Below are 19,694 nucleotides of genomic sequence, written 5' to 3'. Positions count from 1 at the left end.
TCCTCATGTTCTCTGAGGATGGAACTCTCGGACAGTGTTTACTTTACTCTAGTGTTTCTGTTTTGAGTTCCTCTCTTTCAAAATGGGACTGGTCACATCGACTCAAGTTCAGCCTCACATCAGACATGCTGCTGCAGCACCATGGCAACCAGAGGACGAGGAGGTTGGAATTATAAGCGGCTCATTATTACAACTGCAGGTTGACTTAGAATACGTCATTGAATTCAGTTGCGTCTGATCCGGTTTTGAAATGAGGAAATAACGAACAAACTCCCTGTTTCAATCGATAACAGCTAGAGGGGGAGAGAGATGGGAGGGAGGTAGGAGGAGAAAAAGGTCTGGAAGTAGAAATGGGCAACAGGGAGTCGGAATGTGAAGCATTTCTGCTCCTGCTCCAGTGACTGTTTACACGGCGGTCAGCCTGTGACATCACAGCAGAGACTCGATAAATGTCAGCCATGCAGAGGAATGAGCAGTCAGCAAACAGCAAGCAGCACTGGTAGCTAGCTAGCACCACTACCATCACACTTAAGAGGTTAGACAGACGGGCAAACAGAGCAGTTCAATCAACCTACAGACGTTCCAATGGAAATTTCAAGACAACTCGGTGACAATGTGATAGCCTTGGCTTTGCTGCTCTGTGTGGGTTCACTGCAGGTGAGGCCAAACGACTATTCTGCTCTTCTACTTGTGTGTACCTGGAGGTGAACTGCACCTGTAGCTTATACCTGTTGCTCAGGATGTGAGCTGTCTGTGGAAATCAACGAAACTGCATTCCATTGATCGATTCCACGGAAAGATCTATCAGAAGCTTTCAGGTGGCTGTGGTTGAAGATTGTTTTGATAGAACTGATTTTGTTTTTATGTTATTACTGTTGTTTCTTATTTGTAACTTACTCCATAGTCAATTTACCGTATTTGTAACTTGGCTAAGTACTTTATTATTTTGTGTTTTATCATTTAGAAATGTTTTTTTTTACACTTTATACAGATCATCATGAATATTAATGATACATGTTTAGAAATATTGATGAATGATGAATGTTTGATGTTGCATTGCATAGTTGCGGTAGAGACGACAAATTATGTTTTTGAGTCCATGGGGGCATGACATTGCTCCACCAGTGAATAATTGTGACCAGTATGTCCATAGGCTGCCTGCTGTGGCTTGGCTCCATTCACTGTATGTAATTGAAGACAGGACTATTTTGACCAGACCGTGTTGGACATAGTGTTCCCCAAACAAAGTACTTCTACCAAATATTAATGTGCTTACAATTGGTCAAGGAAAGGCTGTTTTATTTCAAAACATAACGGCAGCATTTTTCAACTATGGTGATGACGATGATTATGATGACGATGATGATAATGGTCGTAATGATGAAGACTATGATGACAATGACAACAACAACAACCAATTGACCTCCTACTCCTCTTGCTCTAACCTCAGCCTGCTTTAACCTCTAACCTCTGCTCCCTGTGTTACTCTAGGTGTGGTGTCAGCTGTGCCCGGGACCATGCCAGTGCCCCAACCCCGTGCCCCAGTGCCCAGCAGGAGTCCCTCTGGTCCTGGACGGCTGCCAGTGCTGCCAGGTGTGTGCCCGGCAGCAGGGCGAGGCCTGCAGCGACCTGTATGTGTGTGACAGCCAGAGAGGACTGCAGTGTGACTACAGCGCCAGCTTCCCCGGCGACCCTGGAGAGTGTGTCAGTGAGTGCCAGCCTTTTCCTCCTGTTTTTTTAGGCTTTATTACCGACAGTAATGTAAACAGAAGGGGGGGGGGTAGATGAGAAGGATAAACAGTGGGAAGGGTGGACACAGGGATTGAATCCTGTCTGGTCTCCAGGGTCATAACACATGTGCTTGTCCCGGAAGTGTTGCCACTGGACCACAGGCTCTGCACAGTGATCACCCTTTTCTAAACAACCAGGCTAGCAGACAAAAAAACACAGAAAGGGATGGCACATGGAGCTGAAGTCTATGTCTGACTGTTTGTATGAGAGGGACAAACAGACAATCTGTTTAGGGCATATACTGATCCAGCCAGCCGCAGAGCGCAGGGGCTTGAGTTTGACTGTTCCTCCAAAACATCTGAACCTCTATTTTCAGTGGTGGTGTTGGCACATTTCCTCTGATGACTTCCCATCGAGAATGATACATTGCCGAGACAACACACACGGATTGGAAAACAGACTCCTCAGTCTCCTCAGGACTGGGGTGCTTCCCAAATGGCACCCTATTCCCTGCATAGTGCACTACTTTTGACCAGAAGTAGTGCACTAAATAGGGGAAAGGGTTCCATTTGGGAACACATGGTTACCCATAACATCACATAACAACCCAGAGTCTTGGCAGTAGACATTATCCTCTTGTTTCCTTACCTCACTCTTACACAAGCTCTGTCACTCTCTCAATCTCTCTCTCTCTCTCTCTCTCTCTCTCTCTCTCTCTCTCTTTCCCTCTTTCTCTCTTTCTGTGAGTAATTGTATTTTTTTTCCAGAGTCCAGAACAGAGCAGGGTACATGGTGCAGGGTATGTGTATGGGTTAGGGTTAAGGATAGGGTGGGGCTGCCAGTCCAGGGTAAAGAGCCTCTAAGAGGGTCTCTCTGTCCTGTTCCCAGACATGGGTTCAAATAATAGTTTAAATAATTTCAAATATCTGTGCTTGATTGAGTTTGCATGGTTTGATGAAGTAATCCAATAGTCCCAAAATGCAAACCCTACCCATCTGGCACTCCAGGCAGGCAAATAGTTTTTGAAACCAGGTCTGTTCTGTTTCCACCCTTCCAGGTCAGGAGGAGTTGGGCTGTGAGCTGAACGGGGTCTCCTATCAGGATGGCCAGGTGTTCCAGCCCTCCTGTGCCACTCAGTGCCGCTGCCTGGGAGGAGGGTTGACTTGCGTGCCCCTGTGCCCTGAGGACGTCAATCTTCCCAACCCAGACTGCCCACACCCCCAAAGGGTACAGCTGCCTGGGAGGTGCTGCAAGGAGTGGGTCTGTGAGAACATGGACAACACAGTCGTTCAGGATGCCATCACAGGTAACTGAGACATCAGTCTAGTTTAACAGTCATATTCTAGCCTGGTTCCAGATATGTTTGTGCTGTATAGCCAACTCCCTATGGTGGTTGGCATTATCTACTATATGCAGATCTGGTACCAGGCTAGTCATCCTCTGTTCTGACACAGGTTTCTGCTACGTATTTCGATTGGACCATCTTGAGAGGGAACCAATAAAATGCTTCCCTGTGGATCCTAAACCATTATTTTTGGTGTTAGCTTGACATTCATGAAGAATATGGTGTTTGTCCAGCTTAGATGTTAGCTAACTATACATAGCACTTTTACACACAATTGAATATAAGAATGACAAATGTTGTTCCGTCGATCAAGCTGTAGGGCAATATTTAGCTTCCCACGTTTACATGAGCTCTGCCACTGACGCTCATAGTCTGAGGTCTTTTATTGAGGGATCTTTTGCATTTTATTGTGGTGAGTCTGGCCAAATGAAAAGGCACAATGTCCAAATATAACCCCCGCATTTCATTGGAAAAGTCTGGCCAGATGAAAATGCACATTATTGTCAAAATAACAAGCCCGGTTCCAACACCGACCCTGTTTCCAAATCTGCGTCCCAGATGGCCCCCTATTCCATATGTAGTGCACTACTTTTGACCAAGTAGTGAATTAAATAGGGAATATGGTGCCATTTTGGGACCAATGCCTAGTTTCATAACAAGACCCATGGCTAGGCGACGCAACAATTAAACACAATAAGCCCAAGGAGTCTGAAATAGTCCCAGAAACGGGTTAGGAAAATAAAACCGCTAAGGAAAAAAAGAACATCTGGAATTTCTGACACTGTCACACAGTCAAGCTATGTCAATAGCAATGGAACATTTTGTTCAAAGTGTTCTTGAATTCAAAGCCTAGACGTTTTTTTTCGTGCTGTGTTACAGAAACAATGCCAAATGCTGATTATTATGACTCAGATCCGACCGGAGATGCTATCTTAGGGATTGATCTCCATCCAGATAGCACTGCTTTTCTGTGCTACGAAAAGACAGGAAGTTCCTGTACAAGTTTAGGCCAATTGAGTCATTAAGAGACATTATGACATTTGAGACACTCTGATAAAAAACTATTAACCAGGGAAGTCATGGCAGATGAGTTAGCTTGGCTCTGATTGAGTTGTTAACAGCTGGATCTCGTGACAAGTCACTCATTCCTCATTGTCCCATTAGTGTGTTTGCTCGAAGCACACTACTGTTATTCCCCGTACTTATTATTCTTATTTTAGACAGCTGAAGGAAGTACTCAAGTTTTCTTCAGGAAATTCACCATTCGGTCTCATTTTTATCCTGGCCTCCTCTCTCCAGCCTCCAGTTTGTGGCAAGGCCTGTCGGGTCCCTCTAACTGTATAGACCAGAGTACAGAGTGGAGTGCATGTTCCCAAACCTGTGGTGCTGGGGTCTCCACGCGGGTCTCCAACAAGAACCCAGCCTGTCGGCTCGAGATGCAGAGCCGTCTTTGTAAGGTCCGGCCCTGTCAGGCACTCCAGCCACACAGGAGCCCCATGGTGAGTTAATATCTTCCCAGACTCTCTGCCCCACGTCTTTACCCCCCTACCCTAACTCCACGTCTACCCCAACCTTAAGTGTAATTTGGGGTTAATAGGTTATGTTAACAGGAGCCATACGTAAGCCTCATGTATGTGTTAAAATGTGTGTTCCTGTCACCTAGACTCTACTATATTGGTATAAAGTGCCCATTGCTCAGTCTGTGAAATGGTCATACTGGAAAATGCTTGAGGTGGAAAAAATATAAGAATGTGTACAGTAGATGTATTAGGGTAAATGTGTTTTTCTTCAATAAGTACATTTGAGTTCATTCCCAGTCTAATAATACATACATTAACCTCTATTCTCAGCAACCATGAGCTCATCTAGCAGCCTAACGATGATGATCTGTTTTCCCAGTGGGCCCGGCATTGTGAGCCCAGCTACAGGTCAGTGGTGCCAGTGAGACTGGTGCACCAGGGCTGCTACAGCACACGGGTCTACCGGCCCCGGTACTGCGGCCAGTGCACCGACGCCCGCTGCTGTACCCCCTACCAGATCAGCACGGCCATGGTGGCCTTCCATTGCCCCACCGGCAGGCGTCTTCACCGGGCAGTCATGATGATCCAGTCCTGTGTCTGTCACTACAACTGCCCCTACTCCGCTACAGGACCCTATGCAGCTGCACCCTACTCAGGCTCCGCACGCTCTCACCGGAGCCCTGCCGTGTGGGGCTAGACTTGACGTTCAGGTCAATCCTCTGGGCCCTATGCCTCCTTGAGAACCTGGAGCGTCCACCATGGCTCTCCACCTCCTATCCTACCCCTCTCCATGTACTGACACGCTCATACTGAGACCTGTCCAGACAGGACCTGCGAGCAACACCTTTGCTGTGTTCCAATGTCCATACAAGTGGTATACCAGTATGATTATTTGAACGGAGCCTCTGTCTATTATGGCTTGATCCAGCAGGTGTAGCCCACTTCATCGGATAGATAGGGGAAGTGAAAAGATCTTCCAGGTGATAAGCTGTGACTGAGTCGGGGGAAGAAAGCCCTGATATGAATGGACAAGCTCCGTCTGCACTAAGACCTCCCACTCTATTCCACTCTTATCACATCTCATAAGGTGACCTCATGGGGAAAAGAATAGGTCAGGAAACCCTAGTTAGCTACCCTGACCCCAAATATTAGCCTGGTTTCTCTCCACAACAGAGTCATTGTCAAGCCAAACATTAGGCATGGCAACTCCACGAGGAGTTGGCAAGAGTGCAGAAAAATACTAGCCTCTATCTAGCATATGTAAGTTAAATACTGTAACACAACAAATGCATTTATGACTAATTGACCAACTGTAGTCTTATGCTGTATGTAGAAGACCAGATGACAGTCATTTGTTGTCTTTCTTGACTCATTTTAGGCCCCAGATTTTCTCCTGACCACTTGACCTGACTTAGTTGAGTGGATTAGACTCAAGTGTTGTTACTTTGATTTGAGTGAATTTATTTTGCAGAATGACACCAACCTTTGAGTTGATAGATACTGTATCTTGACATGCAAATGCCATCTGTTATATCAGTTTGTTTGTTTGTTTGTTTATAAATGTGTCTATTTTGTGTTCTTAGTCAGATGAAATTGCACTTATTTTCAATGTTGCTGTAAATATAAACTATTCGAATGCTTTTTGAAATATTGTACAATTGTATCACTGATTTTATACTTTGTCCTAACTGTTTTCCATTCACAATGCCTTTTTATGTAAAGCTTGAGCTCCTTTGTATATTGCATATTATTCATTAATGATATTACTACATTGAGATTTGATTGTTGTAATTTGTGATGTAACTTTCCCTTAAAACTCCTTATGACTTATTAGTGATTTGGGTGCTGATATTTGATAGCTTTCAACATCCACAATATACGCCGTAGCTTCCCAAAGTCAGAAAGCCATGTACAGTATCTTCTTATTTGCAGTATCTAATGACTTACATTGGACTCACAGTATCAGTGCAAATATAGTTACAATGAGATATGAGTAAAAAAAAAGAAGAAATCTATGATTTTGGTGGCTGTAGTCTTTGACAATTTGCATGGTATAGAGGTCCTGGATGGCAGGGAGCTCGGCCCCAGTGATGTACTGGGTTGTATGCACTACCCTCTGTAACGCCTTGCGGTCAGATACCAAGCGGTGATGCAGCCAGTCAAGATGCTCTGAAGGGTGCAGCTGTAGAACTCTTTGAGGATCTGAGGGCCCATGCCAAATATTTTCAGCCTCCTGAGGGGAAAGAGGCATTGTCGTGCCCTCTAACTGTGTTGGTGTGTGTTGGTCCATGATAGATCCTTAGTGATGTGGACACCGAGGAACTTGAAGCTCTCGACCCTCTCCACTACAGCCCTGTCGATGTGAATGGGGGCGTGGCTCGGCCCTCCGTTTCCTGCAGTCCACGATCAGCTCCTGTGTCTTGCTGACGTTGAGGGAGAGGTTGTTGTCCTGGCAGCACACTGCCAGGTCTCTGACCTTCCTATAGGCTGTCTTATCATTGTGTGTGTGTGTGTGTGTAGACGTACATGGGTTTCCTGTGTGTAGTTGGGTGTGTCTGCTCTTCTGCATGCCTACCGAGAAACAGGAAAGCAACCCCTATTGATCTCATAATTCTAATGTATGAGTCAGTGATACAGTTTGTCACATAGACCACAAGGAAATGTCAAACAAGTTTAAATAGAAAACACTGACGCGGAGCACTGAAAATAACTGAGGAGTACTAGGAAACCGAGAATCTGACTTCATTCAACTTGATTTATTTATACAGGTTATACTCATCCAGCTATAATATCTTTGGCAAGACCGACCTGTTTATAATCAAATATTTTGTTGAGGAAAGAAAATGAAGACAAACATTTCCTGTGGACACATTAACATGGACTTTACTCACACGTTCTTACCTACAGTGTATATGTCCGTGTTTATTGTCGGCCTTGTTGGTAACTGCTGGGGACTAAAATCCTTGTTTGCGAACTGGAAGAAATTCGGAAATATCAACATTTTTGTTCTGAACCTTGGAATTGCAGATATTCTGTATTTGCTCACTCTTCCATTTCTGTTTGCGTACTACTCAGCAGGCAGTCACTGGGCCTTTGGACAAGTCTTCTGCAAGATGACAAGATTCTGCTTCAATTTGAACTTGTATGGCAGTATTGGTTTCCTCACATGTATTAGTGTATACAGGTACCTGAGCATTGTCCACCCACTGAGAGTGATGGGCAGGATAACAAGGGGCCACTCTGTAGTCATCACAGCTGTAGTTTGGGGTTTAGTCTGCATTGAGATTATTCCTGATATGTTCTTTGACAAAACAAACTCTTCTTCAGGGAAAGTCAAATGCGTTGACACCACCTTCAACTTCTCTACCAAGGCTTACCTGGACTACAGTATTGCGTGGACAGTATCTGGATTTTTCATCCCTCTGCTCATCATATTGGGTTGCTATGGACACGTGGCTGTGGTCCTCTTTAACAACCCCAACATTGACCAAGTGATGAAGCAGAGATGCCTTAAACTGGTGATCATTGTGACTTTACTCTTCTCAGTTTGCTACATACCGTATCACATATTCAGAAATCTAAACCTGAATACTAGGATTTTGAAAAGCAAAGGCACATGTGAGGATTGGTTTGCTGGCATCTACATTGCTCACCAAGTCAGCCGATCACTCGTGTGTCTAAACAGTGCCATCAACCCATTGGTTTACATCCACAGCAATGAAAACCTGCTCGTACATATCACCAGGCTTTGGGAACGAGCTCGTCGGTCTGTGCCTCTGCTATTCAACCATCGCATCCAGACACAAACCCCACCGTTATGGACTCACATTGAAATAGCAGTGTAGCTTTGTTTGCTTTCTTGAGAGTCGTTCTGCTTTTCTTTCAGCAATTTCTAATGTGTTCATTACGGTGCATATTATTGTTTGAATAGGGTTCAAAGTACAGTTCCCAGATTCTGGCTGTACTATAAATATGCTGATATTTTTTATTTTACCTTTATTTAACCAGTTAAGAACAAATTCTAATTTTCAATGACGGCCTAGGAACAGTGGGTTAACTGCCTGTTCAGGGGCAGAACGACAGATTTGTAACTTGTCAGCTCGGGGGTTTGAACTTGCAACCTTCCGGTTACAAGTCCAATGCTCTAACCACTAGGCTACCCTGCCGCCCCATATGGAAAGTACATTGTATTCCTTGCATGGTCATCTGCATGAATGTACATTCCTGGTTATTCATTGTATCTAAGAGATGTAAATATATTGTAAATATACAGTATATTTAACGGATAGATGTAAAGATGTTGTAAATGTATAATATTTGCCAGACAGTTGCAACTAAACACACAGTAGGCTGTATTGGTTTATGGTGCCTTGTATTAAGGATACGATAAGAGCCATGTGAAAACACCAAGTGCTGTGAATGCATTTGCAGAAGAACAGGAAACGTTGTTTTCACAAAAGGTGTAAATCTGCTTTCAAGATGTAGAGTTATCACCACGTGAGGATTTCCTGTGTGGTGATCTGATGCATACCTGACCATAAAGGTTTTAAAAAGTGGCTTGTGAAGTATTGACGTGAAAATGCAAAGTTATCAAGAAGACTTTCGCTGTTTATTCCGCATCATTTGAACGTATTCTCATTTTATTCCAAATAAAAATTGTCACCATTTACACTGTGTATTATAAAATTGATAACATGAGTGAAAATACACAGCAAATGCAGGATTGCATCATAATAACCCAATAAAACCTTGATTCAAAAAGTGCATGTAATAAATATACATAACCTATATCTTTGATATATTAGGAAGGTTCTCTACATAAAATACAATTGCAATTGCTTTCCCCATATCTATCTACTGTATGCTTGGATTGTAAGCTGTGTAATAACTAAGTAAGTAGGCCATAAGTAACATAATCACTCCAACTTGGACTTTCTCCTCTTTCGTAATCCTCTTACCAAGCACATACAGGAAACCACAAGCAACACCAAAACAAGCAGAGCAGAGCCCAGCAGCAGTGCTAGAACATCCACATTATGATAGACATACCATGGCATCTTATAGGACTCTGTACGTAGGTGAGCTGCCCCCTTGTGGCGCATAACAAACTCCAGCCAGAAGATGGCGCTGTCCAAAGGTTCTATAGGCCGGTCGTGGTGCAACCGTGATAGTCTTCTCATATTCTCTCTGTAGGGCTTCTCTTCATCCAGAATGCCCATCAAAGTCTGTGTTAAGAATTCCACCTCTAACGTTGTAACCTCTATAACCTCTGCCACTCCTCTGGCCTTCATGCGCACCATGTTATCAAACTGGTCAAAGATGAGAGGGATACCCAACAATGGGACTCCGTGATAGATGGCCTCGTAGATCCCGTTGGTGCCCCCGTGTGTGACGAACACTTTGGTTTTGGGGTGACCCAGGAGGTCGTTCTGAGGCAGCCATTTCACTAGCAGGGTGTTGTTACCTAGAGACAAAGGCCTCTCTCCCAGGTGTCTCCACACCACCTTCTGGGGCAGCCGGGCGAAGGCTGAGGCTATGACCTCTGACATCTCTGGACCCAGTCCACCCAACAGAGTCCCCAGTGACATCACCACCACCCCGTGTTCTCCAGAACTCTGGACAAACTCCTCTAAAGCTGCAGGTAAAGGCTTGGAGAGTTTGCACTGGAACCCACCAGTGTAGACCACATTCGGCATGGTGGGTCTAGGGAACTCAAAAACGAAGTCCACCCTCATCAGCCACAGATCAGCTCCCTGGATAAGGGATATGACGTCCACCTCTTCAGGGGCAAAGTAGCGGTCGCACACGGCCTGGTAAGGCGGGTTGGAGACGTAACGATACATGTAGTAGCTGAGACAGTGGTAGAATATGTTACTCAGCCTCTGTGCAAAGTTCATCAGGTCAGAGTTGCGGGAGAATATTTGAGGGACGTAGGATAGTGGCGAGGGAGCGATGGCAAAGTGTCCCTCCCCGCTGAGGTGCCAGCGCACATTGAGAACCAGGGGGAGCTGGAGGTAGTGGGCCACCAGGACCCCGGCAGGGAACACTGGGTCAGTCAGGACCAGGTCATACTCAGCCTCTTTCAGATCTGTCATCAGAGTCTGGTTCTCAAACATGGTGACGACCAGCTCGGCCACCATCTCCTGGTTCTGCCTCAGCATGCTGAACAGATTAGATCAATCAAAGTAAACAGACAAAAACACAATTTAAACATCAGGCATGTATCAGCATTAAACAATGAACTAGCTTGTGCAAAAATGCAAATTGGCATCAATTCAATTGCTTTGGGGAGGAATTTTGGCTCTGTTAGTCCTGCCTTTGGGCTATATTTGTACCTGAAGAGGTTCCCACAGAACTGCAGGAAGGCCCAGGGTGAGCCCTTGCCCCGCTGGATCTCCAGCGACCTCTTCAGGAAGTGGGCCATGAACTCCTGACTCTCGATGTTCTGGGGCTGAGCCTGGGGCACAGTGATGGAGGTGTAGTGGGGGGAGTGTTCAGCCACGTACCAGCTGGTGGAGGAGCGCAGAATGGTCACCTGGAAGGGAAAGACAGTACACTCAGCTCTTGGTTCGGTACGTTCCTCTGCATTTGTATTTTTATTTGAACAACATTTCAAAGGTTTCTCAACGATGGCAAATCATAAATCCTAATATTAATGTTAAATTCAACTGTATTTTTTATGGGCAGTCATGTGATAAATAGTATTGCAGTACAAGTCCAATGTACATATTGTTTTGTTCTCATATCATGAGATTGTCTCATGCTTAATGACCTGGTGACCCTGGGTGTGAAGCGCCTCCACCAGTATCCTCATGTTGAGCCAGTGGCTGCCGTCGACAGGGTAGACCAGGACCCTTCCAGCCTCACTGGTGTGCTGCAGGGAGGACAGGAGCAGAAGGACAGGCACCAAGGCCACACAGGACCCCATCACTGTGGAGAGAGACAGTGGGGTAAGTAGACTGACATACACTGAGATACATTGTAAAGACACTGAAATACACTTAACTGGGACACAACAGTAAAAATGAGTAAATTGACATCCATCAACTAAGAATGTACTTTAAACACCATAGTTATTTTTCACATTTTGCTTACAAGGGTCAGTGAGTCTTAGATCAGGGCATGCTCTGGCATAAGCGACATAAACTGTTTTTTAAATTAAAAAATATATACATATTAGGAATTCAGTCGGAGTCTCAACTTACTGTTGAGTGTTAGAGTCGTAGAATATACAAGGTGCAATTTCGAAATTTGGTAGCATGTCAGCAGTTTTTCTCTTGTAATGTCTTGCCCATGTCAGCTCACACTTTTTAAATTGGTAAGTTAGTCTTGCTAGCTAAATACACCTTGCAGTATTCTTGGCAGAATTACTGATCAGGCACGCAGTGCCTGTTCCCAGGGGCCCTGACCTTCAGGGTGCCCCCATTGATTTTGTTAGTCACTCTGACTCAGATATCTATGATCAAGGAATAAGTCATGGCAAAATGTGTAGAATTGCTTAAAACTGCATATTTTTTTCCCCGCCTCAAGGAAAAAAATGAGTAGAATTGCATGAAAAATGTTCTAAAAACTGCTAAATTATTTCCACCCCATGGAAAATGTTTTAGAATTGTAGAAAATTTGCTTTAAAACTGAAACGGTTTCTGCCTGTTGCATGGCACAATGAGTAGAATTGCATGAAATTAGTTTGAAACCTGCAACATTTTTCTCCACCTCATGGCAAAATGTGTAGAATTGCAGAAAATGTGCTTTAAAACTTCAAATTTGTCTCTCTGACCTCAAGAGGGGGACCATTCAAATGTTTTACCCGTGAGGTGGCTGGCCCCCAAGCAAAATTTTGCTTAGGGCCCCCAAAAAACTAAGACCAGCCCAGCCTCAGATCAAAGATTAAATTAATTTGATGTGACACAGTTCTTCTGCCAAGAAGAGTTTTGTAGTCCACAGTAAGTATTGTGTAAAGTACACCCCACTCTATTCCTACCAGTCATTCAGCAGCAGATAGGAGCACGACCTCTTTATGCTGCAGGATGTGTCCTTACCCCAAACTATATCTAATGACGCACAGTATTACTGTACAGGACACTATGACTAAGTTTCAACACAAACCACCTGATTTAGAGAGAGATGTGCAGGATCAGATACAAGCAACATTTTAGTAAAATTATTGACATTTTAAACAAATGATTGGCTCTAATACATTTCAAAATGTAATGTAATGTACAAAGAACTTTGACCTCGCCTCCCGAGAGGCGCATCGGTCTAAGGCACTGCATCGCAGTGCTAAAGGTGTCACTACAGACCCGGGTTCAATCCCAGGCTGTGTCGCAGCCTGCCGCGAACCAGGTAGACCTATGAGGCGGCGCACAATTGGCCCAGCGTCATCAGGATTAGGAGACTGTTTGGCCGGTCGGGCACATGCACGCTGACTTGTGTCGCCAGTTGTACGGTGTGTCCTCCCTCCAACACATTGGTGTGGCCTACGGGTTAAGCGAGCAGTGTCAGGAAGCAGTGCGGCTTGGCAGGGTCGTGTTTCGGATGACGCATTGCTCCACACAGGAGTTACAGTGGTGGGACAAGACTGCTAACTACCGATTGGATATCACAAAAAAAGATCTCGCTAACATATTACATGACTCAAACTACATGGTCAACGGGACTTACCATCAGTCATTCGAGCATTATCAGTCATTCAAGTATTTGGATGAATATTATTTGGCCTTGGAAATAATGGAATTCCAATGGAAACGATAATTTACAAATACAGAACAGCAAAGTAAATCCTTACCTCTAAAATCCATCTTGTTGCTTCTTCTCCACCATACAGCTATCCTGTCTGAGCCTCACTCACAGTGAATGAGTAACTACACTGGAAGGGAATATGTAATCTATGAATTCCCCTAAGAATACTTTTAACTGTATCATTGCACTTCGTTCAGGCCAGTCAAGTCCGTCACTGATGAGGGTACTCCCAGTCAGTAGATCCCACGGTCAGAGAGCACATAGCAGCCCATCAGTTGTTCTCTCCCTTTCCCTTCTCCTCTGCCTTTCTTTCTTTCTTTCTGTCTTGTACTCTCGTTTCCTCTCTTGGATGGATGTTGTTTTGAAAAGGTTTCACTCTAATCTTCAGACTTTAACATTTCCAAACCCAGGGCCTCTTCTCAGTTTCTCTGTTGATATATATTTCAGACCCCAGGAAGACTCGCGGTCGCCAAGGTGTCTGTTAATGGGGATCCAAACAAAGAATAAAGAATATCCTTCCATCGCCTCAAACCCTTGCCAAATGGAATTGAATCAAATCTAATGTCAATACTTGTGTGGTGGCCCAAGGGATCATTGCAGTACAGTAACACATTGTGCAGCCAGCAAGTCATTACAACATAACACACCTAACTGTCTTATTGAGATTAGGGAGGCAAATTCCTGACTGAGTACTGAGTGTGACTGGGATTAAAATCAAACAAATTACGTTTTGTTACATAACTGCATGTCTGATCAACAGAAGGTTTTCTTGGAAAACCAGAGGAGCTATGATGAGTTTTCCTGGCTACCATCCAAGGCTGTGTGGGAGGTGAGGATGTTGGTAGATGTGATGTTGACAAACGAAGACAGACATGTTTAGTGAAGAAAAAGGCCTGTTCTTAATCCAAAAAGGCTAACATAATGCAAAGCCAATACTTTAAACTATTTACAATAGGAGCAGCATATTTGGGTCTTGGTTATAAAGCTAGGCACGGCTCGATGTTTTGCTTTCCTGCAAAACTAAACCACCGTACCTTGCCTTCTGCATTACCACTGCATAGCGGTAAGATTTCACTGGATTATTTTGGGGCCTCACATCAAGAATATAGCTTGTGCACGCTACTTGCTGCAGAAATACCATGCTTTTGTGGAATACGTTACACATGCAGCTAATGGTAGCCTATGGCATTTCAATGTGCATGCAGTAATATGCTGTATAACGCTGTAATATGCTGTATAACGCAGTAATATGCTGTATAATGCAGTAATATGCTGTATAACGCAGTAATATGCTGTATAATGCAGTAATATGCTGTATAACGCAGTAATATGCTGTATAACGCAGTAATATGCTGTATAACGCAGTGTGACATACACGTATTTCACAACACATCAAGGACACCTTGCTCTTTCTATGACAGACTGACTAGGTGAATCCAAGTAATTGATGTCACTTGGTAAATCCACTTCAATCAGTTTAGATAAAGGGGAGGAGACAGGTTAACCCCTAGAGTCGATTGATGCAGCAGCGCGGTCAATCTAAGTTACATAAGAAAGAAATCACCATCAAAATTCATCAGTTTAAACTAGAGAAATCTTCTTCTTTTTTTGCATTGGATGCGTCTGAATCCACCAGTGTCACATTTCTGTGGTGAAATGTGGCAGAGCTAGAGCTGTGTTTGTCAGACCATAAGACATCCCGAAAATCGGTCTTCTCACGTAAACGTCTGTAGCATCCGAACAGTTTGACCTACAAATTATTACCACTCTATGGAAAGGGGAGACTCTCACGAAAACAATGGTGTTCTCCGTTTTGCTCTACGACCCCCACAAGTGTTGTCTTCTGGTAACTGGTACCGTTTTTTTTAAACAAATGGATGTATGAAGGTAGTTTTGTGCCTACCAAAAAAAGGGGTTAAATATGTATCAAAAAACGATATACAGTGCATTCAGAAAGTATTCATTGTTTTTTCCCCTCCCCACAAAGCAAAAACTTTTCTTTTTTTTTCTCAAAATTAAAAACAGCATTGACATAATTATTTGGACCCTTTACTCAGTACTTTGTTGAAGCATGTTACGAATACCTTTTGGCCCGACAGTCTAGGGGGGGGGATGGTAACGAGACCCATAACATAAATCATGCAAATTATAGTGAAAAAGTAAAAGTGAGAACGGAATAACCACAGACAATTAAATTACCGTCAAACACTCATGGTTTATTTGATAACACACGGTAATGAGGGGAGCAGGAAAAGGGGCTGAGCTGGACCCAAGGAAAGAAACAAATATCCAAAAATACCCCTAAGCTAGACTAGCCTACTTCAACAACAGCTAACTAACCAAAAATACAGTTCTACCTAGTGTTCTTAGACAAAGTAGTCCTACGGGTAGTGTATGCCCATGGGCAACTTGTCTTGGTTCCCCCTTTTCCCACCATCAAACACCATAACAAAATAACAATACTCACAGGTGGGGACAAAGTGATATGTAGTTGCAAAAACCAAACAAGAGATCAACAGACAGATGGCATTGACAGAGAGATTGAGCTCTAGAGGAAACAACAGACAGGGTTTTTAAACCAAGGGAAAGTGATAGGGTAATGGAAACAGGAGGTGGTGTGTCTTCTGATTGGGGAATGATGATTGCCACCTGTGAGGGCAGAAGGAAAGAAAAGAAACACACACACACACAGAATACCTGTATCCGCAACAAAGCACATTTGGCAGCAATTACAGCCTCGAGTCTCCTTGGGTAGGACACTACAAGTTTGGCACACCTGTATTTGGGGACTTTCTCCCATTCTTCTCTGCAAATCCTCTCAAATTCTGTCAGGTTGGATGGGGAGCGTCGCTGCACTGCTATTTTCAGGTCTCTCCAGAAATATTAGATCAGGTTCAAGTCCGGGCACCGGCTGGGCCACTCAAGGACATTCAGAGACTTGTCCCGAAGCCACTCCTGCGTTGACTTGGCTGTGTGCTTAGGGTCATTGTCCTGTTGGAAGGTGAACCGTCACCCCAGTCGGAGGTCCTGAGTGCTCTGGAGCAGGTTTTCATCAAGGATCTCTCTTCATCTTTCCCTCAATCCTGACTAGTCCCTGCAGCTGAAAAGCATCCTCACAGTATGATGCAGCCACCATCATGCTTCACCGTAGGGATGGTGCCAGGTTTCCTCCAGACCTGACGCTTGGCATTCAGGCCGAAGAGTTCAATCTTGGTTTCATCAGACTAGAGAATCTTGTTTCTCATGGTCTGAGAGTCCTTTAGGTGCCTTTTGGCAAACTCCAAGCGGGCTGTCATGTGCCTTTTACTGAGGAGTGGCTTCTGTCTAGCCACTCTATCATAAAGTCCTGATTGGTGGAGTGCTGCAGAGATGGTTGTCCTTCTGGAAGGTTCTCCCGTCTCCACAAAGAAACTCTGAAGCTCTGTGAGAGTGACCATCGGGTTCTTGGTCACCTCCCTGACCAAGGCGCTTCTCCCTTGATTGCTCAATTTGGATGGGTCGGCCAGCTCTAGGAAGAGTCTTGATGGTTCCAAACTTCTTCCATGATGGAGGCCACTGTGTTCTTGGGGAGCTTCAATGCTGCAGAAATGTTTTGGTACACTTCCCCGGATCTGTGCCTCTACACAATCCTGTCTTGGAGCTCTACGGGCAATTCCTTCGACCTTATGGCTTAGTTTTTGCTCTGACATGCACTGTCAACTCTGGGACCTTATATAGACAGGTGTTTGCCTTTCCAAATCATGTTCAATAAATTGAATTTACCACAGGTGGACTCCAATCAAGTTGTAGAAACATCTCAAAAATGATCGATGGAAACAGAATGTACCTGAGCTCAATTTCGAGTCTCATAGCAAACGGTCTGAATGCTTATGTACTGTAAATAAGATACACAGGTATATTTTTTTCAATTTAGATTTTTTTAAATGTCTAAAAACCTGTTTTCACGTTTGTCCTTATGTGGTATTATGTGTAGATTGATGAGGACATGTTTTAATTTAATTTGTTTTAGAATAAGGGTGTAATATAACAAAATGTGGAAAAGGGGAAGGGGTCTGAATAATTTCCGAATGCACTGTATATATATTTTCCTGAGTACATTTATTTAAAACCTAAATAGCTAAATGATCCATAGTATGACCATCTTAAAACAATTCCATATGTCAGCTAGCTGGGCTTGATTGAGCTTGCCTGGTGCAACGGAACCAAAAGAATAGTCACGGAACTGTAAACCCCTCCCACTGTCTTGCCCTGACCTTAGAGAGCTTTTTAGGTCTCTATTTTGGTTTGGTTAGGGTGTGATTTGGGTGGGCATTCTATGTTCTTTTTTCTATGTTTTTCTATTTCTTTGTTTTGGCCGGTATGGTTCTCAATCAGGGACAGCTGTCTATCGTTGTCTCTGATTGGGAACCATACTTAAGTAGCTTTTTCCCACATGGTTTTTGTGGGTAGATATTTTCTGTTTAGTGTTTTCTGCACCTGACAGGACTGTTTCGGTTTCGGCTATTCTCTTTGTTATTTTGTTATAGTGGTCAGTTACAATAGAAAGCATAAGCACTTACCATGCTGCGCTTTGGTACGATTATTCCTCTTCAGACGACGACACCCGTTACACCCACCTGGCACTACAGGCAGGCTGAAGCAAACGCTAATAGTATATAAAAGATCTCAACTATTATTTCAACTCAGGTCAGAATGATAAATGGAGTGACAGAGTTGAAAAGGTTAAAACCCCCTTGGTGACCTTTGCCCCTGTTATGAGCTCACTCCCCTGGCTGTGTGTATGTGTCTGTATTTGTAGGTTGTGAACTGTGAACCCAAGGCTTGGAAAACATTAAAGGACAAGCCCAGTGCCACTATCATATGTCCACGTGTCGTAGAAAGAGGGAGGAGGGGGTGAAGGGGGAGAAAAGGGTTTGGCAGAGAGGTTTTGTTACATTGAGAAGAGCATCTGGCAGCAGCTCCATAGCCACCCGCTAGTCTTCTTCAGACCGTGCACTCTGCTCTTAGACACACTGAGAATGTTGGCAGGGATGGAACTGCCCAATATGGAATACATGATGAGGCGCCGCTGTGACAGTGCAGGTGAGACCGATCATTGAAAAACAAGCAATATCTCTTTTGAGAGAGAGAGAGGAGTAGTAAAAGCTCTGAGATAGTATAGTAAAGTCCAACTTTACTCTGCTGGTTTAGTGTTTTCTATGCACATGTTATGAGCACATGTTGTTCAGGGGATTGAGTCCAGCAGCACAGAAGTGCGTGTGAGTAAAAATAGACTTGGTGCACCCTGTGATGCAGACAGTACAATATACAGGAGGACAATGGACAGGACAATGTGTTCTCTGGGTTTCAAGTTGAGCCGCCTGAATTGAAAAAGAATGGACACACAGACCAAATGGGAAAGGACTTGGGAAGGTCTGTCCCTCTGGTAACTCTTATCTTCTGTTGTTTCCCCAAGGGTTGTTCCACCAATTCGGTGCCGTTTGAGAAGTGTAACTTGATTCCACCTGACTTTAACATTCTGCCATTAAGAGCACATGTTTAACTTCATAAAAAAACACGTTTTCCCATCTCAAGAGGTTACATTTTTAAAAATTCAACCACGGGTTACTGTCATCATTGTAACCAATTGTCAACATAAACAAACCTATAAAATATGTTTAATTTTCACCTTTGAAACAACGTCAGAGCTTCAACGTTATATCCACTGTCAGAAAAAACCCAGCCCTGCTTAGCTTTTATATTTGTCACTGATTACTATCAATGCACTATCGTGAGAATCATTATTGACAGATCTCTTAATAACTAAACATATTCATTGTTGCTATCGAAGTCATTCCAAAGTGTAGGTTTAACAGAGCAAATGAAATGCAACCATACTTTATAAGTCATCATCAATAATACTATTTAGGCCTATATAGCATTTGTAAAGTCATCAACAGGTATTGTTTCAGTTCAACCCAGGCTTCAACTAAAAATAGACAATAAAGGCCTAGGTTTTCAAGCTTTGGTTAATTTAAAATGTAATCTTCAAGTTAATCATTAATATGTTGGATTCACATCTTCATTTCAGCCAAAAATATAAGTTAAAGAATAGTACTAAACTAAATCAAATCAAACTCTATTTAAAGTGCATTTAAAGTTGGAATAGATTTACTCATATTCTTGAACGTAGATTTTTGGTTGTGATGGAGAAGTGAATCCAACATAAATGATTTATTAGGCTAAGTCACATTGAGGTTAGCCCACTGTAACTACTTATGTAATCATAGAAAGTGTGCATGTTCAAGATAGCATGCAAAGGTCGCAGGTCGCAGGTCTTCGGAGATCTTCACAATTGCTATGATAATCTGCCAGAAGCT

The 19,694-nt window shown here is 43.6% G+C and overlaps 4 protein-coding genes across 5 annotated transcripts in view; 3 read left to right on the top strand and 1 right to left on the bottom strand.

The window, feature by feature from the left end:
- Positions 1-331: 331 nt before the first annotated feature.
- On the top strand, positions 332-7,079 carry LOC115101690 (CCN family member 5-like). Its single transcript, XM_029621155.2, has 5 exons — positions 332-657; positions 1,492-1,708; positions 2,789-3,037; positions 4,376-4,575; positions 4,976-7,079. The coding sequence occupies exons 1-5, from the start codon at positions 586-588 to the stop codon at positions 5,291-5,293; spliced, it is 1,056 nt and encodes a 351-aa protein (XP_029477015.1). The 5' UTR covers positions 332-585; the 3' UTR covers positions 5,294-7,079.
- Positions 7,080-7,232: 153 nt separating this feature from the next.
- Positions 7,233-9,370, top strand: LOC115101689 (P2Y purinoceptor 1-like). The gene has a single exon (XM_029621154.2). The coding sequence runs from the start codon at positions 7,440-7,442 to the stop codon at positions 8,439-8,441; it is 1,002 nt and encodes a 333-aa protein (XP_029477014.1). The 5' UTR covers positions 7,233-7,439; the 3' UTR covers positions 8,442-9,370.
- LOC115102505 (UDP-glucuronosyltransferase 2A2-like) lies at positions 9,184-17,969 on the bottom strand. Of its 2 annotated transcripts, none has more exons than XM_065005494.1 (4): positions 17,895-17,969; positions 11,369-11,526; positions 10,932-11,131; positions 9,184-10,758 (listed from the first exon to the last, which is right to left on the bottom strand). In XM_065005494.1, exons 2-4 carry the CDS (start codon positions 11,522-11,524, stop codon positions 9,513-9,515), a joined length of 1,602 nt encoding a protein of 533 aa, XP_064861566.1. In that variant the 5' UTR covers positions 11,525-11,526; positions 17,895-17,969; the 3' UTR covers positions 9,184-9,512. The 2 variants fall into 2 exon arrangements, with proteins under 2 accessions (XP_064861566.1, XP_029478394.1); XM_029622534.2 differs by lacking the exon at positions 17,895-17,969 and adding an exon at positions 13,382-13,814.
- A 301-nt stretch (positions 17,970-18,270) lies between these two features.
- LOC115102504 (6-phosphofructo-2-kinase/fructose-2,6-bisphosphatase-like) overlaps positions 18,271-19,694 on the top strand; it is a 28,350-nt gene continuing 26,926 nt past the window's right edge. Inside the window, exon 1 of the mRNA XM_029622530.2 lies at positions 18,271-18,417. Coding sequence (XP_029478390.1) covers positions 18,354-18,417 — 64 coding nt within the window. The 5' untranslated portion in view covers positions 18,271-18,353. The remainder of the gene's footprint in view (positions 18,418-19,694) is intronic.

Source organism: Oncorhynchus nerka, linkage group LG20 (assembly GCF_034236695.1).
Source record: "Oncorhynchus nerka isolate Pitt River linkage group LG20, Oner_Uvic_2.0, whole genome shotgun sequence".
In the NCBI taxonomy this organism is placed as follows: Eukaryota; Metazoa; Chordata; class Actinopteri; order Salmoniformes; family Salmonidae; genus Oncorhynchus; species Oncorhynchus nerka.
This window is presented reverse-complemented; position numbering and strand designations above follow the sequence as displayed.